The sequence below is a fragment of the Cydia pomonella genome, chromosome 10 (assembly GCF_033807575.1).
Source record: "Cydia pomonella isolate Wapato2018A chromosome 10, ilCydPomo1, whole genome shotgun sequence".
Lineage (NCBI taxonomy): Eukaryota > Metazoa > Arthropoda > Insecta > Lepidoptera > Tortricidae > Cydia > Cydia pomonella.
In genome coordinates, this window is record NC_084712.1 from 9,238,792 (window position 1) to 9,258,562 (window position 19,771).

The 19,771-nt window shown below is 35.0% G+C and overlaps 1 protein-coding gene across 1 annotated transcript; it reads left to right on the plus strand.

Annotated features, from left to right (window-relative positions):
- The first annotated feature begins 1,607 nt into the window (after positions 1-1,607).
- Positions 1,608-17,413, plus strand: LOC133522025 (C-type mannose receptor 2-like). The gene is made up of 7 exons (XM_061857195.1): positions 1,608-1,772; positions 2,734-2,838; positions 4,442-4,573; positions 5,792-5,989; positions 7,695-7,812; positions 8,471-8,607; positions 8,869-17,413. Exons 1-7 carry the CDS (start codon positions 1,724-1,726, stop codon positions 9,051-9,053), a joined length of 924 nt encoding a protein of 307 aa, XP_061713179.1. The 5' UTR covers positions 1,608-1,723; the 3' UTR covers positions 9,054-17,413.
- Positions 17,414-19,771: the final 2,358 nt, after the last annotated feature.

Genomic DNA, 19,771 nt, shown 5'->3' on the forward strand with positions numbered 1-19,771 from the left:
AGGTTTTTTCTGCAAAGCTTATTTTCATAGTAGTATTTTCCCTGGTAGCTCGGTAGTATTTTTTCTAATGCTTTTTTACCCCCAAAACAACCATAATATTCTTCCTTTCGATTTATAATATGATTTTAGATAATTTGATAGGTTTCGTTCTTTGTAAAGAGAGGTCCTGGGGAACAAATCAAACATGTTTTATTTTAAATAATGATTGTGTTTTACAATACTCATTTGATTTTATTTTAGGTAGAGTATAAAGAAATTCATTAGATGCTTAGGTATTCAATATATATAATAGAATTGACATTCAAATAAAATAAAAAATCTCAAAACCTTACTATTATTTTCATTCTTACCGTGTCAATTAAACTTGTATTACAGTGGAACCTGGATAATTGAAATCTCAAGGACCGCCAATTTTATGTCAAATAACCAGCCGGCCTTGCCAAGGTGACAATCGCTATCGCTTCGACAACGAATCGCTTTGTGTCTCTCTATCCGTCTTCCATATTAGTGCGCCAGTGACAGTTGCGTTTCGATCGCTACGGAGCGTAGGCGATTTGCAAGTTGGCTACTCGGTCTGGTATTCCATTTAAGCAGGTCGTGTCAAATATTATTTTTTGTCTCAATTATGGAGGTTCTCGTTAAAAGAGGTTGCGTTCTGACAGATTTCTTTAATAGAGGTGTAATAACCATTGAAAGTAGTTTCACAGTTTTCTGGTTTTTCGCTTTATAGATTATTTAATAACTTGTATTTTTTAACTAAATCTAGTTTACTTTCTTAAAATCCTTTGCGTTTTACATTATTCTCGTGAAATGTAGAAGTTTTTTTTTATGTAAACGGCATGCGATGTTACCTACCTGAAAATTTATTTATTTGATATGAACAAAACTCTCTCACAATATACACGCTGTGATGGATAGCGATTGGATGCAATGTGTGTAGGTACAGAGGCAAAATTAAGAAAAACACTAAAATTTCAACTTTAGTTAAAAAGCTTCTAGAATTATGACTGCAATTGAATAAAAAGACGTCAAGATTGTTTACCTCTTTTCCAATGCTAAAAAACGAGGTGACGAAATATATATTAATAAACGTATGTATATGTATTTATATTTTTTATAACATATTGTTTTGTTTAGTGTACATTCTATGCTAGACTTCTTTTATTTCATCTGGAACACCTACCGACATGACATACATTTAAAGCCTGACTAGTAATATATGATCACGCGCCAGATTGAGTAATTTACTAAAATAACTGGCACCACTATACATGAGAATAACAGCGCCCTCTTGACAATGATCATATATTTCTGGTCGGGCTTTACTAAATTCCGCTACCTAAAGGTTGTCCGGAAGAGATCACTTTTTAGTGATAAGACCTAGGCGGTCTCTTGTTTACGTCTTCTTAATGTAATGTATTCTTTGTATTGTTTCTTTATTGAGGTGTACAATAAAGAGTATTTTGTATTGTATTATACCTACTGTAAAATCTGAAAACGAAATAATAATAACCAACCTATTCCACTTTATTGTTAATTAATATAATATTTTGTTACCTTATTATGAGCAAAGTTTTCCGCAGTTATACCACAATTATCCTCATGTTGTTTGTTATGAATTCATTAACTTAATTACATTTGTTACGGAAAAGACGAGATTTTAGTTGAACCGATCGTACTTCAGTATTCAGGCTTCAGGCATTGAGATAAGTCTTGTGCCAAGATGTTTTTGTTTTTAAACATATGTGTGATAACATTTTGCTATACTCAGGGTAAGTAGACACACATAATTACTTTGATGTTTATCCTGGACAAAAAAGTCAGTAAGCTGTAAGTCAACCTATGTTATGTTATAGAACATATTATTTGAAAATTAATCGCAATATATACCAGTCTAATAAAATCAACAACACAACAATAAATGTAGGTATAGAAAAAGCGGCCAAGTGCGAGTCGGACTCGCGCATGAAGAGTTCCGTACCATTTATGACGTATTAAAAAAATCTACTTACTAGATCTTGTTCAACATTTTACCACTTTGGACACACATTTTACCACTTTGGAAGTGTCTCTCGCGCAAACTATTCAGTTTAGAAAAAAATGATATTAGGAACCTAAATATTATTTTTGAAGACCTATCCATAGATACCCTACACGAATGGGTTTGATGAAAAAAATTTTTTTTATTTTATTTTATGAAGTATTTAAAAAAAAAACTACTTACTAGATCTCGTTCAAACTAATTTTCGGTGGAAGTTTGCATGACAATGTATGTCATAATTTTTTTTTAGATTTTTCATTCTGTTATTTTAGATGTTACGGGGGGGGGACACACATTTTACCACTTTGGAAGTGTCTCTCGCGCAAACTATTCAGCTTAGAAAAAAATGATATTAGAAACCTCAATATCATTTTTAAAGACCTATCCATAGATACCCCACACGTATGGGTTTGATGAAAAAAGATTTTTTGAGTTTCAGTTCTAAGTATGGGGAACCCCCAAAATTTATTGTTTTTTTTTTCTATTTTTGTGTAAACATCCTAATGCAGTTCATAGTTCATCTACTTACCAAGTTTGAACAGTATAGCTCTTATAGTTTCGGAAAAAAGTGACGGTGACATAATCGGACAGACAGACGGACATGACGAATCTATAAGGGTTCCGTTTTTTGCCATTTGGCTACGGAACCCTAAAAATGATATTTACCTACCTTTAATTACTGTGCAAAACAGCTTACAGATTTGACTACGTGTACTCCCAAGAGGCGGACGGCTGGCTAAAGCTACACCAGGTACCGACAACTTGGGAAGACGCTTATCTCAACTGCTATTATGAAGGTAAAACACTTATTTTAACATTTATTTTAACCGCTATAAAGTGTTAATTGGCTTGATAAAAACACAATTAAAATCATATCAAGACAGAGGCAAGATCCACGAGGCAGGCTTCGTCAATATATATACGTAAACAAGCAAAAAAAAAAAACATCCACAACACGCTTCGTCATCGTATTATGCACCTATCCTACAAAATATACATCCACAACACGTTTCGTCAACGGCCTACCTAGTATCTATATAATAAATAAATAAAAAGCGGCCAAGTGCGAGTCGGACTCGCCCATGAAGGGTTCCGTACCATTTATGACGTATTAAAAAAAACTACTTACTAGATCTCATTCAGACCAATTTTCGGTAGAAGTTTGCATGGTAATGTATATCATATATTTTTTTTAGTTTTATCATTCTGTTATTTTAGAAGTTACAGGGGGGGGGGACACATTTTAACAGTTTGGAAGTGTCTCTCGCGTAAACTATTCAGTGTAGAAAAAAAATGATATTAAAAACCTCTATATCATTTTTAAAGGCCTATCCATAGAAACCCCACACGTATGGGTTTGATGAAAAAAAAAAATTGAGTTTCAGTTCTAAGTATGGGGAACCCCTAAAATTTATTGTTATTTTTCTATTTTTGTGTGAAAATCTTAATGCGGTTCATAGAATACATCTACTTACTAAGTTTGAATACTATAGTTCTTATAGTTTCGGAAAAAAGTGGCTGTGACATAATCGGACAGACAGACGGACATGACGAATCTATAAGGGTTCCGTTTTTTGCCATTTGGCTACGGAACCCTAAAAAGCAGACTTCAGCGCCTTTTTTCTTGTTGTGTTATGTTGTTGTTGTGTGTAACTTGTCTTGTGTTGAGTTGTCGTCTTGTTTGTTGTTGATGTGTTGTTGTTGTTTTTGTTTGTGATTGTAACTCTGCTATTTATGCCCTTAAATTATTTTGGTGGTCATTGGTGCTTTCATGTTTTGTACTTGAAATCCATTTAAATACAAATATTTTTTGGGTGTTGATAAATTTCAGAAATATCATTAAAATAATGTGTAACCATATAGGTAATGTGATTAATATACCGAATGAAATTTTTATTAAGTATATCACATTTTTCTTAACCTTTGTATATTTCAAAGGCTTAGACTAAAAATTATAATATTAACATAAAAAATGAACATACAAAAACCAATTGCATAGTTTAATCTTTGAAACTTATTTTCTCAGTTGTCGCTTCATCGCTTATCACATAACACAGTTCAGTTATTACTAATATATTTCTAATTAATCTCCCAAAATCAATTTACTGTTTATAGATCGTGTCATTCACGAAGACGCGTTCCTTGACTCGTAATACCATGTTATTAAAGGTTAGATTTGATAAATCTGCGCTTCATCGTGGATGACACGAACTATATAAGTAAAATCCTAAAAAACTCACTGTCGACCAACATTTTATGAAATATAAATATAAGTATAGATTAAGTACTAAATGTGATGAAAACTCTTTAATAACAGCCAATATTATATTAACCTTTCGATAACTTAATAAATTAGTTGAGAACTGCTAACTCAGTTGCCTAATCGAAAAAGTTTCGTAGGTGGTGTCTTAGCCTCTCCAGAAAACGAAAATATGAAGTTGGCGCTAACAAAATTCAACATTTTATCAAATTGTGGCATATACACTGGCGTTCACGCGACGTTCGGCAAAGGGGCCTACTTCTCAGTAAAGGGTGAGTGTTTATAAAGGCACGTACAATTTGTGATTAAGTTACCAATGTAAAGTATCCGGACATTTATCAGCCAACAATGTTAAGCCGTCGTCCAATTTGAGATAGACTTCTAACCTTGATGGTAAATTATTTTGCACCAAATAGCGATTTTATGAAAAATAACATATTTTTTACAACTCCGGTTTTTAAAGGCTCTCATTATTATTCAAACACTGATGAGAAAGTTGCATTTTATTTACAAGAGTGGTAAAATATTTAGATTTGAGTTGTTTCCTCGTGTTGGCTGGTGAAATTGACTCGCTACACTCGTGGTTTGATTTTGGAATCCGTCCCTTACTCAGCTCTTAATATTAGTACGAGAAGTTAAACAACAACTTTGCCTCCTTGTAAAATACATAATCATTATATTATATTATGAAAAGTATTCTTTCATTGAGATTTGGATGGTAACTGCAGCTGCATTACTCCATGCGGCGGCGATTATGTGGGCGCTATCACTGAATTTCCTTTATAAATTGAGTTTCTGGAACGAAGACTCTTATCGGACAGTAAGTACGGACTTGGCGGAAGCGGGCTAGGCGCAAAAAAGTGTAAGAGTTTTCTGTCAGGAAATTCCATGTTTAATAATGTTGCACGACCCTGACTCATTTTTTTTTAAGTTCTTTGAAGATATAGCAATGAAATCCCATAATTAGTCTGTAATATTTAGCTTAAGTTTGATGTGTGGCTCATTAGTTATACAGAAGCCGAGTAAACTGAATAATCTATTGACATATCGCCTCGGATTTACCGCAATTGCTCAATGATTAGCAACGTTTGTTTATCTTTAGCATTAATTAATAGGTACATATATGCAACTTTATGTTTGATTTTCGAATGCAATTTCGATAGTTAACTACACATTACACAAATGTTGCCTATGTTACTTAGACTAATGTACATAATAATATACAGTTAATTTTGAAAATGTTGAACGCGACGTATTCATTCTTGCGCGTTCCAGGGTTAGCCAATTAACTCGGTGTCAACCGTTTATATAAATATATAAATTGACTAATCCTGGAACGCGCAAGTGGCCCTTAAGAAGCTTACAACAGTTAATCTAAACCGGGATTTAATAATAAGTGGTGTCCAGGGTAATAAGTTTTTAATATCATGTTTACTTATTATCGGACTTTCCGTCGAAATATGAACATAGTCCATGTTTTATTCCCTTAGGAATACCGTTATCTCGCATGCCAGTCACCTGGGCCCCTGACGAGCCCGACAACTCTGACAACGCCGAGGACTGCCTCGTCATGCTGTCAAACGGTACCATGGCTGATACCAAGTGCTCGGAGACCTTCCCATACTTTTGTTACATCAGTAAAGAGCAGGCAAAGGAGGAGCTTAACGCGTGCGGTACTATGGATGAAGGTATACATTTTTGACAAAAGTAGACTAAATGAAATAGATGTTATAAGTATATGAAAGGAAAAGTGACCAAGTTCTCCAGTTCCCAGGGCTGGGATCACATCATCAGCGTCTTCTGAATTACATCTGTTTGTAATTTATTCAGTAATGTGACTAGGTACCTACTTAAAAGCAAGTGAAAATATTTAATAAAATAAATTGAATTCTTGCCTAACTGAAATTGAAAGGTAGACAATTTAAAAATAGTCTTTGCTTGTTAAAAGTTGTGACAAAAATATTTCATTAAAATCGAAGCACTTTTAGTCTCTCACTAATTAAGCCAAGATTTTATTTATTTGTTAAATTAAAAAGCTGCCGTTATTACTTTCGAATGTATTTCGGTATCTCTAGTATTGCAAATGTTAGATAATAGAGACGAAAGACCAAATCCCTACTGTCACAGTAAACTTGAAGAATCCTGGCTGTACCATCCTCCTAGTAGCCTTAGGTATAGTCTAATATTTTCTTACTGCGACACATATTGCTCCGAGAAATTGTTTGGATTGATCCCTGCCGCTTCTTCCTACCATCGATTTACGCGACAGTATATATTTCCATCTTCACCACTTAGATGATTGGCAGTCCTCAACTGTGCGTTTCTCTGCTAAACTGTGAAATGAACGCCTGCGGTATTTCCGGACCGATACGACCTTCAAACCTCCAAAAATCTTTCCTTGGAGGTTTGAACGTCCATCTCAATCTCTCAATCTCTCATCGCCAGCAACGCACATACAACCTCTCTGGTGTTGCGATTTGTCTGCTCGTTTGCCTCATTATATCGTAAAAACAAGTTTGAGATAAATAGTTTGAGATAACAATGAAAAAATCAACGATGATCAACTCTGGCCAGCGTTCGTTCGTTCGTTGATTTTTTCACTGTGATTGACATTTGTATATACAATTGGGTACTTGACACATGTTGAATATTATAACAAAATTTTGTTAAATGGATAGAAAATGAGCCATCTATTATAAAAAAGTGGAATTTAAAAAATTATATTGAGATTATAAAAAAAACAAGGCTCCGAAATGTTAATTTTTTTTTTTTTGTCTTTCAAAATTAGAAAAGAAACAGGTACCATTCGATTCCTTATATTTTATTGAAAAATAAATTGTATGACAACTATACACATAAACGCAATATTTCAGGGTCAAAATGAAAATTTCCTTGAACTTCCATACATTTAGAACAGACTTATATGATGTGACGTCACATCACCTTATCATTTTGTTAGAGGCGTTTCAATCGTCGAGTGCGAGCGTCAGACTTTAACTCTCATTTCTGATCTTTGTGTTGCTTAAATGCCATGAGTCCTATATAGACATTTGATCCTCAGGAAAATCAAGATCGTTTGACATTATTTACAAAAAACAGTCAAGTAGGCAATTTATAGATTGTAATGTTGTACGTTCCACAACAAAAAAAAGTGGCGGTGACATAATCGGACAGACAGACGGACATGACGAATCTATAAGGGTTCCGTTTTTTGCCATTTGGCTACGGAACCCTAAAAAAGGAAAATATTATCAATAAGATTGAAATAATTGTGTATTGTTTTCAATACATTCATCGCATATAAGAAGTAATCTGGATGGAAAAAGAGTTTAGTTAAATATGGAAGAATATTTTAGTTGTTAAATTATCTTTTTTTTTCATAAACATTTACAGAATACTCTTTGGACACAAGAACAGGTAGCTGCTATAAAGTGCACAGGTCTCCTCTGAATTGGACACGCGCATTCGTCGCATGCGCACGCGAGGGTGGCCATCTTGCTGTCGTGAACAGGTATGTGTTACACAAAATTAAGAGAAAATTGGATGACTGCTTCTCCATACAAAAATTGCGAACAAAGGTTCTAAGGAGAAAAATGGGGACTATGTTTGTATGGAATAGTGGTCGTCCACCTTCCTCCTAAAAAGACTGAGTTGAGCACGTCAGTGTGGTGATCCTTCTGAGAGCAGTGAAACCCTCTTATATCCTACATAAGCTACAATTCTAAAAACTCATCAGTGCAACGACATGATTCTCATCTTATTAAGCTACTAGGATTGGTTGGAGTGTCACGTCTGTTAAATGCACCGGCTACCTAGGACCTAGGTATGTAAGTAGGTTTTATTAGGTAAATAAATAAATAAACATTATGGGATAATCTTACACAATTGAAGATAAATAAAGGCGATATTCTGATGGAAACTGCAGCTGTAGTTGCAGCAGGTACCAGACGACGATATCATATTTATACAATAATTAAATACAAAGAAAACATCCATAACTCAGAAACAAATCGTTATGATAAACACACAAATCAATGCAATATCTACAAGGCTTTGTAATTGAAATGCATAAAAGGACTTACAATGGTAACCGCCAAGATAAGACCTATAATAATGACGATAACCTATAAGTATCTTGATTCTAAACGTTCGTTCTCATTCTATTTCAGTATTGTGGAAGCTCAAATCATCGCCACGCTGTGGAACAATGCCCGTCCCCACTTTGTAGCCGGAAAGTATAACAGAGATATTGCTTTCTTGGGATTCAAAACCATCGAAAATAAATTCCAATGGATGACTATACATGGTGAGAAATTTATTTAATTGTCCGACAATAGGTAGATAAAATGTTTATTACAATGCTTCTACCATATTCTGTTACATTTCTACACATTTACATCTTCGTTTTGGTCACAGTGATGAACAAAAGAAACTAAATGTATCTTCGTTTAATAAAAAAAATTGAACCTACTCTCTATAGTATTGACTTTTCTGGCTAAGTTCTGGCAGTGCATGCCAATGTAGTTTTTGGTTTTACCGAAAACAAATTTCTTATCTTGTGCCATAGGACAAACGCTTGCGGCAGCTGGGTACGACCGGTGGTCCGACGGCCAACCTGACAATCCAGGAGTCCAGAATTGCGGAGCCATGTTCAGAAACGGGCTGTTAGACGACAACAACTGCGACAACACGCTCCCTTTCATCTGTGAGAAGGACCCGGCTAGTTTACTCTCGGATCCGTTGAGCCAATAGTTTTGTGACGCACGACGGCCACGAAACGTACAGTTAGTGCCCCAACTTAAGTTCCCACGTCGCCATACTAGCTGTATAGGAGAGTGGATACTTAGGCCCTCACAGACGGAGCGTAAGCGTAAGCGTATCATAAAAACGTTACACGTAAGCGTAATCGTTTTATAAGTGAAATCTCATTAGTAAAAATCATGGCGTCGCTGGCGTCAGATGTCTTCGGCGGATGTATCGACGATCTTACTTTCTCGTCAGATGCAGAACATTTTTATTATTTGCTGATTATGTCAAAAGTTTTGTTTTTTACGCCTGTATTACACTACACGTGTCGTAACGACGACAAAAATCGCATACGCTACGCTACGACGACGCTTCGTGTGCGGAGTTGTTTGAAGTTATTCGTGCTCGTAGCGCTCTCGTTCTACGCGCGTATTACGCTCCTTGTGTTGAGGGCCTTATGTTAGGGCACTGGGTATGCTGACGCGGACCGTCATACAGCAAAATTGTCAGCGTCATGCGACCACGCCTCGATAGTCGTATATGATCGATGGAAACAACGTGACTAATGTGACTATCGAATAATAAAATAGACAAAAAATGTTATGCTTATATGACATACTTTGGGTTTTTATCGATTACAACCACACCCTCATCGTTAATGGATCGTATTACATTAAACGAAAAAAAAAACAAACAATGAAATAGCTACTTTCATAATAATAGACGGCAAAACAATATCTCCTAAAACTTAAAAGCTATTGATCGAAAACTAAAGGCCAAGTTGACAAAGGACTCTACCGAGCTTTCAAAACTATATTCCACTCAGTGATGTAATGAAACTGGCCTGCGTTCAGCGACAAGCAATGCGATTTAGGAATTAAGTAAGTAGGTAATAGTAGATTGTTAACCAAGGTTGAAAAGTGAACCATATCAGCCGAGATATTTTGGCGCTCGAACGAAGTGAGGGCGCCAATAGTTCCAGGATGAGATGGTTACTTTTACCCGAGTTAAACACAATACTTTTCATTTCGACTATGAGGAAAGCCAAACACGAACAAGAAATGTAGGTTATGAGTTATGACTGCAGGAATTGGTCATTTACATTTTGATTGGAATAAAATCTAAAACCATAGACAATCCGATCTTAAATTGGGATGTGTCTGAAATGGCCTTAAAGTATTCGCGCCTTAAAAACACTGAATGAATGAATGTAATGTGTGTAAACATTCATCGTGATTTTATATTGATTTATTAACAAATATTTATGGTTATTTTATATATTAAAATTTTAAATACACGTAGTGTATTTTTTTAATAATGCAATGCAATTGACGTTTAATTTCGATAATACTTGGTCTGAAAATGCAGAAGCTAATATGAGAGCTTTTAACTGAATAATATGGCATATATGGCTGTAAGCCGTAGCTCGAAGTACAAATTTAAAAAAATTACACTCCACCCTATGGTGGTAAATGCAATTTTTAAAGTTGAACTTTCCGATTAAGAGAGATGAAAAAGTATTATTTAGTGTGCACTATAGGTACTGTTAAAAATACACAGAAAATAAAATACAGTTAAAACCTAAGTAACGAGAGGCCATCTTATCACTAAGAAGCAATACGCGGGAAACGCGATTTACTTCAATGTACTCGTAAAGACTAACCAAGGACTTAAAAATGTAGGTAACATTCTTCGGTTTCGATAAAACAAAAGCTTGGGCAATGTGAAAACTAAAACGCATGTAAAACGACAATACTTGGGGAAGTGAATACAATGACTACTTTAAATTCCTACGCGAGAATGGGCCCGTTATCCAATATCGGTGCTTTTCGTGCAAAGAAAGAGGAAACTGTCTCAGCTTTTACAAAGGCATACAATGGAGTTCATTTCTATTTTTACAATTAACCTATTATTTATTTTGTTAACGAATCGATCGGTTTTTGTTTTTAGTTTCGCCCACTTCTTTTTCTATTGGCGCAATGATTAAAATTCAAACTTCATCGCAGCACCGACATGAAACTGCTTTTTTGGAAATATTGGCTTAGATGTATAAGCCAAGAGATACATCATTATTTAAATTTGTCTACTATCAACTGCAATAACACGTACTGTGACACACTGTACGGTGTTTACGGTGTGTGTGTACATTGTGATAGGTATGTCTCACTAAAACTTTATCTTGCCAATTAATATTGTCTCGTGTTGGCTTAATTGAGTGTCCAATTTCCCTTGCTTCCACACCGTACAGAAATATAGAAATAAATATAACGCCGCGTAACCCAAATGCGGCATTTGTTAAATTTCATGTTAGAAAATAATAAAATTTTATGTATGTATAAAATGCACAGAGTTTTTTTTATTAAATTCTACAAAGTATTTGTAAGCTGTACCATGCTCATCTACATACAAAACACCAAGGCAGTTATAGAGGAAAGGTGTATAAGATTTCCATGTGAAACAAATAGGATGGCGTTTACTAACTGTCATATGTATCTTACTTTTGTCATACTCAATGTAATAAGTTTTCATAATAATATAAATATATTTTTTCAAAACCTACAAAGTAATTGTCTTGCACACGCCGGTAGCTAAGCAGTACCCTGTAATAACTTTCCGTAAAATCCAACGCGTCGCTCTCGCCGCCACTGCAGTGAACTGAGCCGAGGGGGTAAGCAAGTTTACGTTTTGCTTAAAAAATCAACTAGATGGCGTTAACTGTTTGCGTGCAATCGGAACGGATCATTTTACCTCTTGCGATCAACTTGTATACCTTTCCCCTATTTACAATTTCGTTCCAATTATTATACATAGATGATGTCTAAAAAGCGAGGAGCTAATTAATCCAATCGCTGAAACCAAGTTTAAATAATTGGGTAATTTTATTGTTATAACAATGTATCTCTTATTGAATCGCCCCTAACTGAGATCTTTCGATGTTCTAAAAACACGTAATAGTAAAACGAAGTCTCTTAATTAAAAAAACAGAGCAAACGGAGTGAAAAAAAAAAAACAAATGGGGATACAAACACAAAGGAGAAATAAGGGAATCTGTTTTTAATTTATAAAATTGTTACCCAGCCAGCTTTTATTCGTGTTCTTTGTGTTTTACTATATTTATAAGTACTACGCAGTATCATATGAGTAAAAAGTATTTATGATCACACAACACCTCTTAAATGCGTCTTCTTTTGACTAGTAACTGCATGGGTATGGAATTAATGACCAAATAATGACCAAGGTCGGTTAAATATAATCCTATACCGGATCCTAATCTGTAGCACATGCTTTTCAATCAGCGAAATGCAGTCATTAGTCAAAGTGTTTATTTGTAAAACATAAGTGAAACTGTTACAGTGGTGTATAAAATTATCAATTTGTACCACTATGTTTTTCCTTTTTGCTTGCAAAAACATGTCCCAAAAAGAATTTATACAATAACTTAACTAGATAATTAATAAAACAAAAAAAATTATATTCTTAAATAATAACTGTAAAAGCCTTCATTATATAAATTAAAAACATTTCCAATACATAAAAAATATAGTTATGCTCAGATCTAATTACATGTCAGGAAAAATATTTATTTCATCAATTAAAAACATTCAGTTCTTTGAATATGAATGAAATGCTTTTATGCTATCGCGCTCCTGCACCATAGTAATGAGACCTTAAGAGTTAAAGGGACGACGGCTTCTTCATACAAACGCAGTCCCCATTTTCCTCTCTGGGTATTGACATTATGAAAAATATTTTTACATAATTCCTTCCCTTCCCCCTTTCGTTTGACTCTTCAATATTTTGATTATATACAGTGATCGGAATTAGGTGAGCTAAAATACCTATTCTTCTCAACAGACCATAATAATACAGAGTTGAAAAAAGTATTCGATATTTATCGGGTACTAGTCGAAATTTTAAACATACGTACATGTTTTTCCTTAAAGTATGGGACGTTGTATGTTAGTTAATTTTAAAAAGTGTGACGAAATGTATGTTTATCATTCCGACTAGTACCCGGATAAATATCGAATACCCGGAATGCAAGATTTTTTTTTTCTATCCTACTGTGTGTATTATGTCCACTTGGGAAAAAAAGGTATTTAAGCTCACCTAATTCTGATCACTGATTATATAAGAAATAGGAGCGAAAAACAAATTTCAAGCAAATTTTTAAATGTGCCTAACTTTTATAACACCTAATTAAAATTTACTTTTGATTTTTCCAAGGTTGAGATACATCAAATTATGTTAACATATTTTCAGTGACGATATTATCCAGAGAGGAAAATGAGGACTAAGTTTGTATGGAAAGGCGATTTCACACGGTCGTCCACTTTCGTCGTACTACACTAGGCTGCACTGCTTGCATTTGTCCACAGAAAGTAAAACATATTCAGGTTATACTATCTGTTCTTATATTCAAATATTTATTTTAACTGCATTTTCTGGATTTGCTTACTAAAAAACAATAGAAGCTGAGGAATAATTTTGTTATTCTTACTATTCTTAGTTTTAATTTAAGAGGTCGACTCGATACTTAGGTATCGATACCGTAAGTAACTCGATGTCCCTCTAAATATTTGCGATTTCGGGGTTGATCCCAAATAAAAGTTGCTCAGTATGATCTATATATTCACTTTGTAAATTATTACAGGTGACTAGTTCCTTGTGGTTTTAAAATTTAAGTGGTATCCAATCTTTGTTTTTCAGAAAGAATAGAAAATATTATGCACACTTAAATCCTCAAGGAAATTATATGCCATCGTTTACTAACCTCCCAAAAATAACCTAATTAATAATAAAATGATTAATGAAAGTGAATAATTAACGACGAATGTTACAAAATTAAAATAATTCGTTTAGTCGAGGGGTTTCCTTAATGAACCAAAATTCAATTAATAACATCAACGTCACATTGAACAATGTCTTCGAATTTCGAATAATGTAGCAATCAATGTAAAGGCATAATAAGGCGACTAAAGTACCTATGTACAGCCCCGTATCTAATAGTGACCATGGCTAGTAGAGAAAACAACCGGTAAATATTTAGTACCAGATAATACCGATAATTTACCGGTTTATCGTCAATTTTCATAGAAATTTTTACCGGTTTACATTCTCTAGGCTGAAACAAGAAGGTATATCTTTAAAATCTTTATCCCTTATAAATAGATAAGAGAAGTGATTTTGGGTAATACTCAATTTTTTTTTTTTCTGACAAAAAATCATCGTCGATTTATTTATATACCTACATATTATTATTCCTGTTGCGAGAAGAAAATACTTTAAATACCCAAGTAATTGAAAGGAAATAACACAAGGACAAATACTAAAATATAATATTACAAAATTAAAACTAAAATTAAACCTAGAAATAAAATAAAATCATCTACTATAAAATATACTTACCTACAAAAAAAAAGGAACCAATTATAAAGAGAATACCCCTTCTAACAGGTCTGTTTGCGGCATGGACCCCATGATACTGGCGGCATTACCTCTCTGTATGGCAAGGGAAATACGTTGAGAGAGGTACGCGCCAGCCCTGGGGTCCCCTGTGGTGTCGACCAGCCGCGCCGACAGTTCTGCCATGAATATTTTCATGTCGGCTGACCAGGGACCCAAAGTCTCAACCGCGAGCGCCGCAAACTCATAGTCGTCGAGCAACGTCGAGTATTTGCGGCGCTTGAGTACTTGGGCCTGGTCAGCGGCAGCGCCGGCTCGAATGCGGGTCCCCTGTATGTGGGACTGTGCAAAGGTGTCGACACACGTTGCGTCCCACACCAGGGCCCTTCCTAGTTTCCACGGCACTAACGTGGCTCCGTCAGGACGCTTGCCGTCGTCCCTCGCCATGCCCACGGGTTCTAAAACCGCAGGCACAGACACGGTGGCGAGCGCGCGACGGACCAAATAATTAATAGTGCCGTGGCGGAATATTCGGCCGGCGCTTCTTGAACATGAGAGGCCATGGCGGCCCAACTGGTCCACATCCTTGCCGCAGGCGCACGTATGGGGAACACATATTCTAGACCCAAGCCTCAAGCATATTGCTATTCTTAAGCTACTTGGGTCCAGAACAGTGCCGATTATTTGAGTTATTATTCTCAAAATATTTGAGTGCGGTCAGACTCAGTGCGTCAAACTTTTCATAGATTTACTCGTAGTATAAGTTTAGACGCATGCACCAATCTGAAGATTAACACTTTTATTGATATACCTACTTATTAATCAAGTAATAAGGGATATGATCTTACTCTATAACGTTACAATAAATATAACCGATACAAAATAATCAATCGATAAAAATCACATAGCCAGGGCCCGTACTTTTCATGCCGTTGACGCAAAAATGACGTAATTTAACATACAGGGAGTTACTACAAATTTAGATAACTTACTTATTGATGGGTATCATAATAAATTCTTGTTACGTGAATAAAAGCTTGTTACGCTGTTAAAAACCAAAAATATGTATTATTTCATAAATTAATAATCTATTATTTTATGTGTGACAATAAAATGAAAGTCAGTTAGTCATTTCTATACTGATTGTCAAAAATACCATTATTTTTAAATTCACTGTTGCGTTAACACTGAAAACGAACGTTTAAGCCCAGAACAAAGCAACCCTTCATCGGATTAGACCAAAATCTATTTCAATACCATATTGAAAACCGCGCTCAGAATTTACGAATATTAACAAACCGCAAAAGCTTTTCAGCACATCACAACAAACCGCATTGGAAAATGTAACGGATTAATGAGACCGAAAATACACACTTACTCGTATTATTATGAGTTGGCAAAAATACAAAAACATAACAGTATATGTCTCTTTTTGTTGACTCTGTTCACAACGACGCGTGCCTCGACTCGTAATGTCATGTTGTTAAAGGTTAGATTTGACAAATCTGCGCGTCATCGTGGATGACACGAACTATAACAGTGTTTTCCTGATCGCTCGTATTTGCAAGAGTAATAAAGAGGTAGATAACGAAATTTCGATTTTCGATGTTCGCGGTAAGCCCTCTATGATACAGTCCTTACATAGGCATAGATAAGCCTAAATAAATAAATAAATATTTGGGGACCATCTTACACAGATCGACCTAGCCCCAAACAAAACAAAGTTTGTACTATGGGTACTAGGCGACGATATACAATTGTATATAGATAAATACATACTTAAACACATAGAATATGATGGAACGATATTACGTATGTATAAAATGCTAAAAGTGACGCTTAATTTAACTACGTCACTTTTGATTAACTTTCAGAAAAAACGATGGCCTCTTTCAAATAATTTATAGTGGACTATGAAAACTCAAAGAAGTACCTAAGTATCAATGTTGTTAAAAATACATTTAACATTGTTATGATGATGGTGTTTACTAATGATATTTACTAGGAAAATGAGTCTTAAATGTAACTCATTAAAGTCTGAGATAAAAATGTTTTTACGAAACTTTGAAGGAAGTCTGCAAAATTTCTAAACGTACTTATACTCCGCAAAAAGATAAAAGTAAAATCTCGAGTGTCTGACATTAAATTTATTTGGAGTAGGTATATTCTCGTACCAGAGTTTGTTACGTTTTAAAGAGCATTTGAAGTGTATTAGGAAAATCCTTTTATTATTGAGATGAGAACTTCTAGTACCGCCATATATTTCTTGTTAACTATATTGATAATATTATGGTCTAGACTCTAGTTATTGTCATGCCAAAAATAGTATATTAATTTGAAACCCGGATTTAACTATTTGAGATCAAATTTTGAATTGTTCTGATTTCATAGAGAGCGGCTAACAACATTCATGCTTGGGTACAGTCACCGTCAGATATATCGGAGTGGCCAAGGTGCTCGCAAATATCTGAACACGTCTGTATTGTCAAGGCGAGAGAGTGCGTGTTCGGATATTTTGAGTACCTCGGCCGCTCCGATATATCTGATGGTGACTATACAAAAGGAGCGGCCTAATAAAATCGTGCAAAAACCGAAGAATAACTACCTCCCATAGAATATTTGTTATATTAAGGAACACTGTTCAGGAAAACGTTTATGAAATAAGATGTCGATGGGTTTTACTTTACTATAAAATTAAGAGCCCAGCCTTATTGTAACTCAAAATATAATTTGATTTAATTAGAAGTAAATTAACGTGTCTATCCGTTAACATAACAGACAAACGTTCCGGTCCATACACGAAAACATATACGAAACCATGATAAAACGATGTCGATCACATGTATGCTCTGCGTAAAAGACGCATGTCAGGATAAAGGGACTTAACGAGCATACCGAACTTTCACTCAGCAAAGAAACATACTTTTTACCAGAGTAAATATTTGAGCTTTGCCGGAACGATTTTTTTACATACCTTGCTTTCTCGTTCTTACGTATAAGTAATAAATTACTTTAGTTCTACGGTATTCGTATTTCGAAGCGTTTGCCACCATACGCTGCCGATCCGCTATTTATTTCATGAAAACTCAAGAAACAGAATTTTCCCGTGAATTCGAGAACGAAAAAAAAGTTTTGAGTATTTTTCTTTTTTGACGATACTCTCTTTAAACTAGGTACTTCTGAAAGTGAAATCAATTGAATTGGGTAATCCTTTTTTTCAGCTGCAGTACCTAGTGCATATAACCAGTAGGAAAGTATTACAGACGCAAGACCGACAAGAAAGGTGAATTTGTATTAGGCCTCGTATTAAAGTTAGCCAAGTTAGCAAGAGTGAGGGACGAAAGTTATTTTATATAGTTCGTCTCAATCACGATGACGCGCAGATTTGTCAAATCTAACCTTTAAAAATATGACAATACGAGTCATGGCACGCGTCATCGTGAATGAGACGGGTTATATTTGTTGCAAATGTAAAAATATAGTAGATCTTTTCATTTTAATCAAATACAAAATTGCTGTACTTACTGCTAAGCGGCAGATATCTACTGTGCCTAATCTCAGTTTCAGTGTAGCAGTCTGTACATCAAATTTGTATGTGATGCAAATGTAAAGATATAGTAATTCTTTTCATTTGAATCAAATATAAAATTGCTGTACTTACTGCTAAGCGTCAGATATCTACTGTGCCTAATCTCAGTTTCCATCCACGCTGTTTCAATCTCAAGGATGGTACTTTTAAGAAGATTTTTGTGATAGATTTGTCGGTAAAAATGAAGAAGCCATTTTACCTGCTTTTTGATTTACTCGATGAAAAGAGTCTTGTATATAAACAATTTTCTTTTAATCTACGATTAGAGTAAATGTTTCGTTGAATATTACAGCAGTCAAGTATTTTATTAAATTTACCAAGTGCAAGATTTTTCCGTTACAGTGCATGAGTACATGATGAGTACAGTTAAGTACGTTTGTTAGTGTAGTACCCGAAGGGTGATAAACGATACCCTATACATTTTCTCATATATGAATTACAGGAAATTCATGAATATATCTAAAATGAAGGACAATAATTTATCAGCGCTGTGACCGGTGTGAAGTTAGCGGCCAAAAGTTGGCGGCCAAATATTGGCGTCACAGTCGGCCTCTAACATTTAGCGGCCAAAAGTTGGCGGCCAAATGTTGGCGCCAGTCGGCCGCCAACGTTTAGCGGCCAAATGTTGGCGCAAATCGGCCGCCAACATTTGGCCGCCAACTTCACACTAAAATTAACCTACTAAATTAGGAAGTCCGTATGAAATCTCACCATACATAACACAATAGGGTTGTTTCCATCTACAAATCTTAGGGCAGAATTGTATCCCAATAAATTCTTTTGGATTATAAGAACATGTAAAACTACTTTTAGGGGACCTGTAATGACCATATTTTTGTAAATATTGAATTTAAAATATCTTTTGGCACACGTCACGTGACCAAACTCGAAACGTCTTTGAAGATTCTGATGACGTCACAACTCTCGGATTGACACTGTTGACAGTTAGGTGATAAACAACAAATGACAAATGTCAGTTGACAGTTTGTATCTTCTACGTGTGTATGAAGTTATGTGTCAAACCGTAAACTGTGACGTCACACAATTTTCAAAGAGCGTTTTGGGCGCGAAAGCAACTGTCAAAATATATTTTGTTAATTTAACATATTTAAAGCCGTTTTTAGTATAAAAGTTGAATTTTAGGGCAACTTTTAGTTAATATAGAACGTAATACAAGCGTTTCAAAAAATTGGAAACAACCATATTGGTGGAACGTTAGGGCAGTGTCTCGTTATATAAGGGCATTTTGTCTAAACTGCCCTGCAGAATTGCAGCCAATTATTACAGATTTCATTTTTTCTACAAAACGTAAAACCTTTTAGAAATATTTCGGTTAGTGCTATATAGTCCACACTAAAAGAGATACAACTCTACTAAAACCTGATTTGGATAGTCTATTAGATGCTTAATGAAACGTATATAGTGCAACCCCAATCATCGATCCAGAAGTTAGGTGATAAAAAATAAAATATTTAATTATTTTCCACAAACCTTTTAGAAATAATTCGGCTGCTGCTATAACGTCCAAACTAAACGGGGTACAGCTCTACTAAAAGCTGCTTTAAATACCCTATAAGATGCTCTATGACTCGTATAGAGTATGACTCTACGGCATACGAATGATGCAAGGGCAATAAATTTGAAACAGGCTTTCTATGAACATTTGCATTCATTGAAGAATTTTTGCACCTTAGACGGCAGGCGAGTAAACCACACCCACTGTATCGTA

Bases quoted from the DNA above. Each gene is read 5' to 3' on its own strand.
- LOC133522025 (XM_061857195.1), top strand. From the start codon at position 1,724: ATGTTTTTGTTTTTAAACATATGTGTGATAACATTTTGCTATACTCAG. The intron at 1,773-2,733 runs GTAAGTAGACAC...TGTGCAAAACAG, and splicing joins AACATTTTGCTATACTCAGG to CTTACAGATTTGACTACGTG. The intron at 7,813-8,470 runs GTATGTGTTACA...ATTCTATTTCAG, and splicing joins CATCTTGCTGTCGTGAACAG to TATTGTGGAAGCTCAAATCA.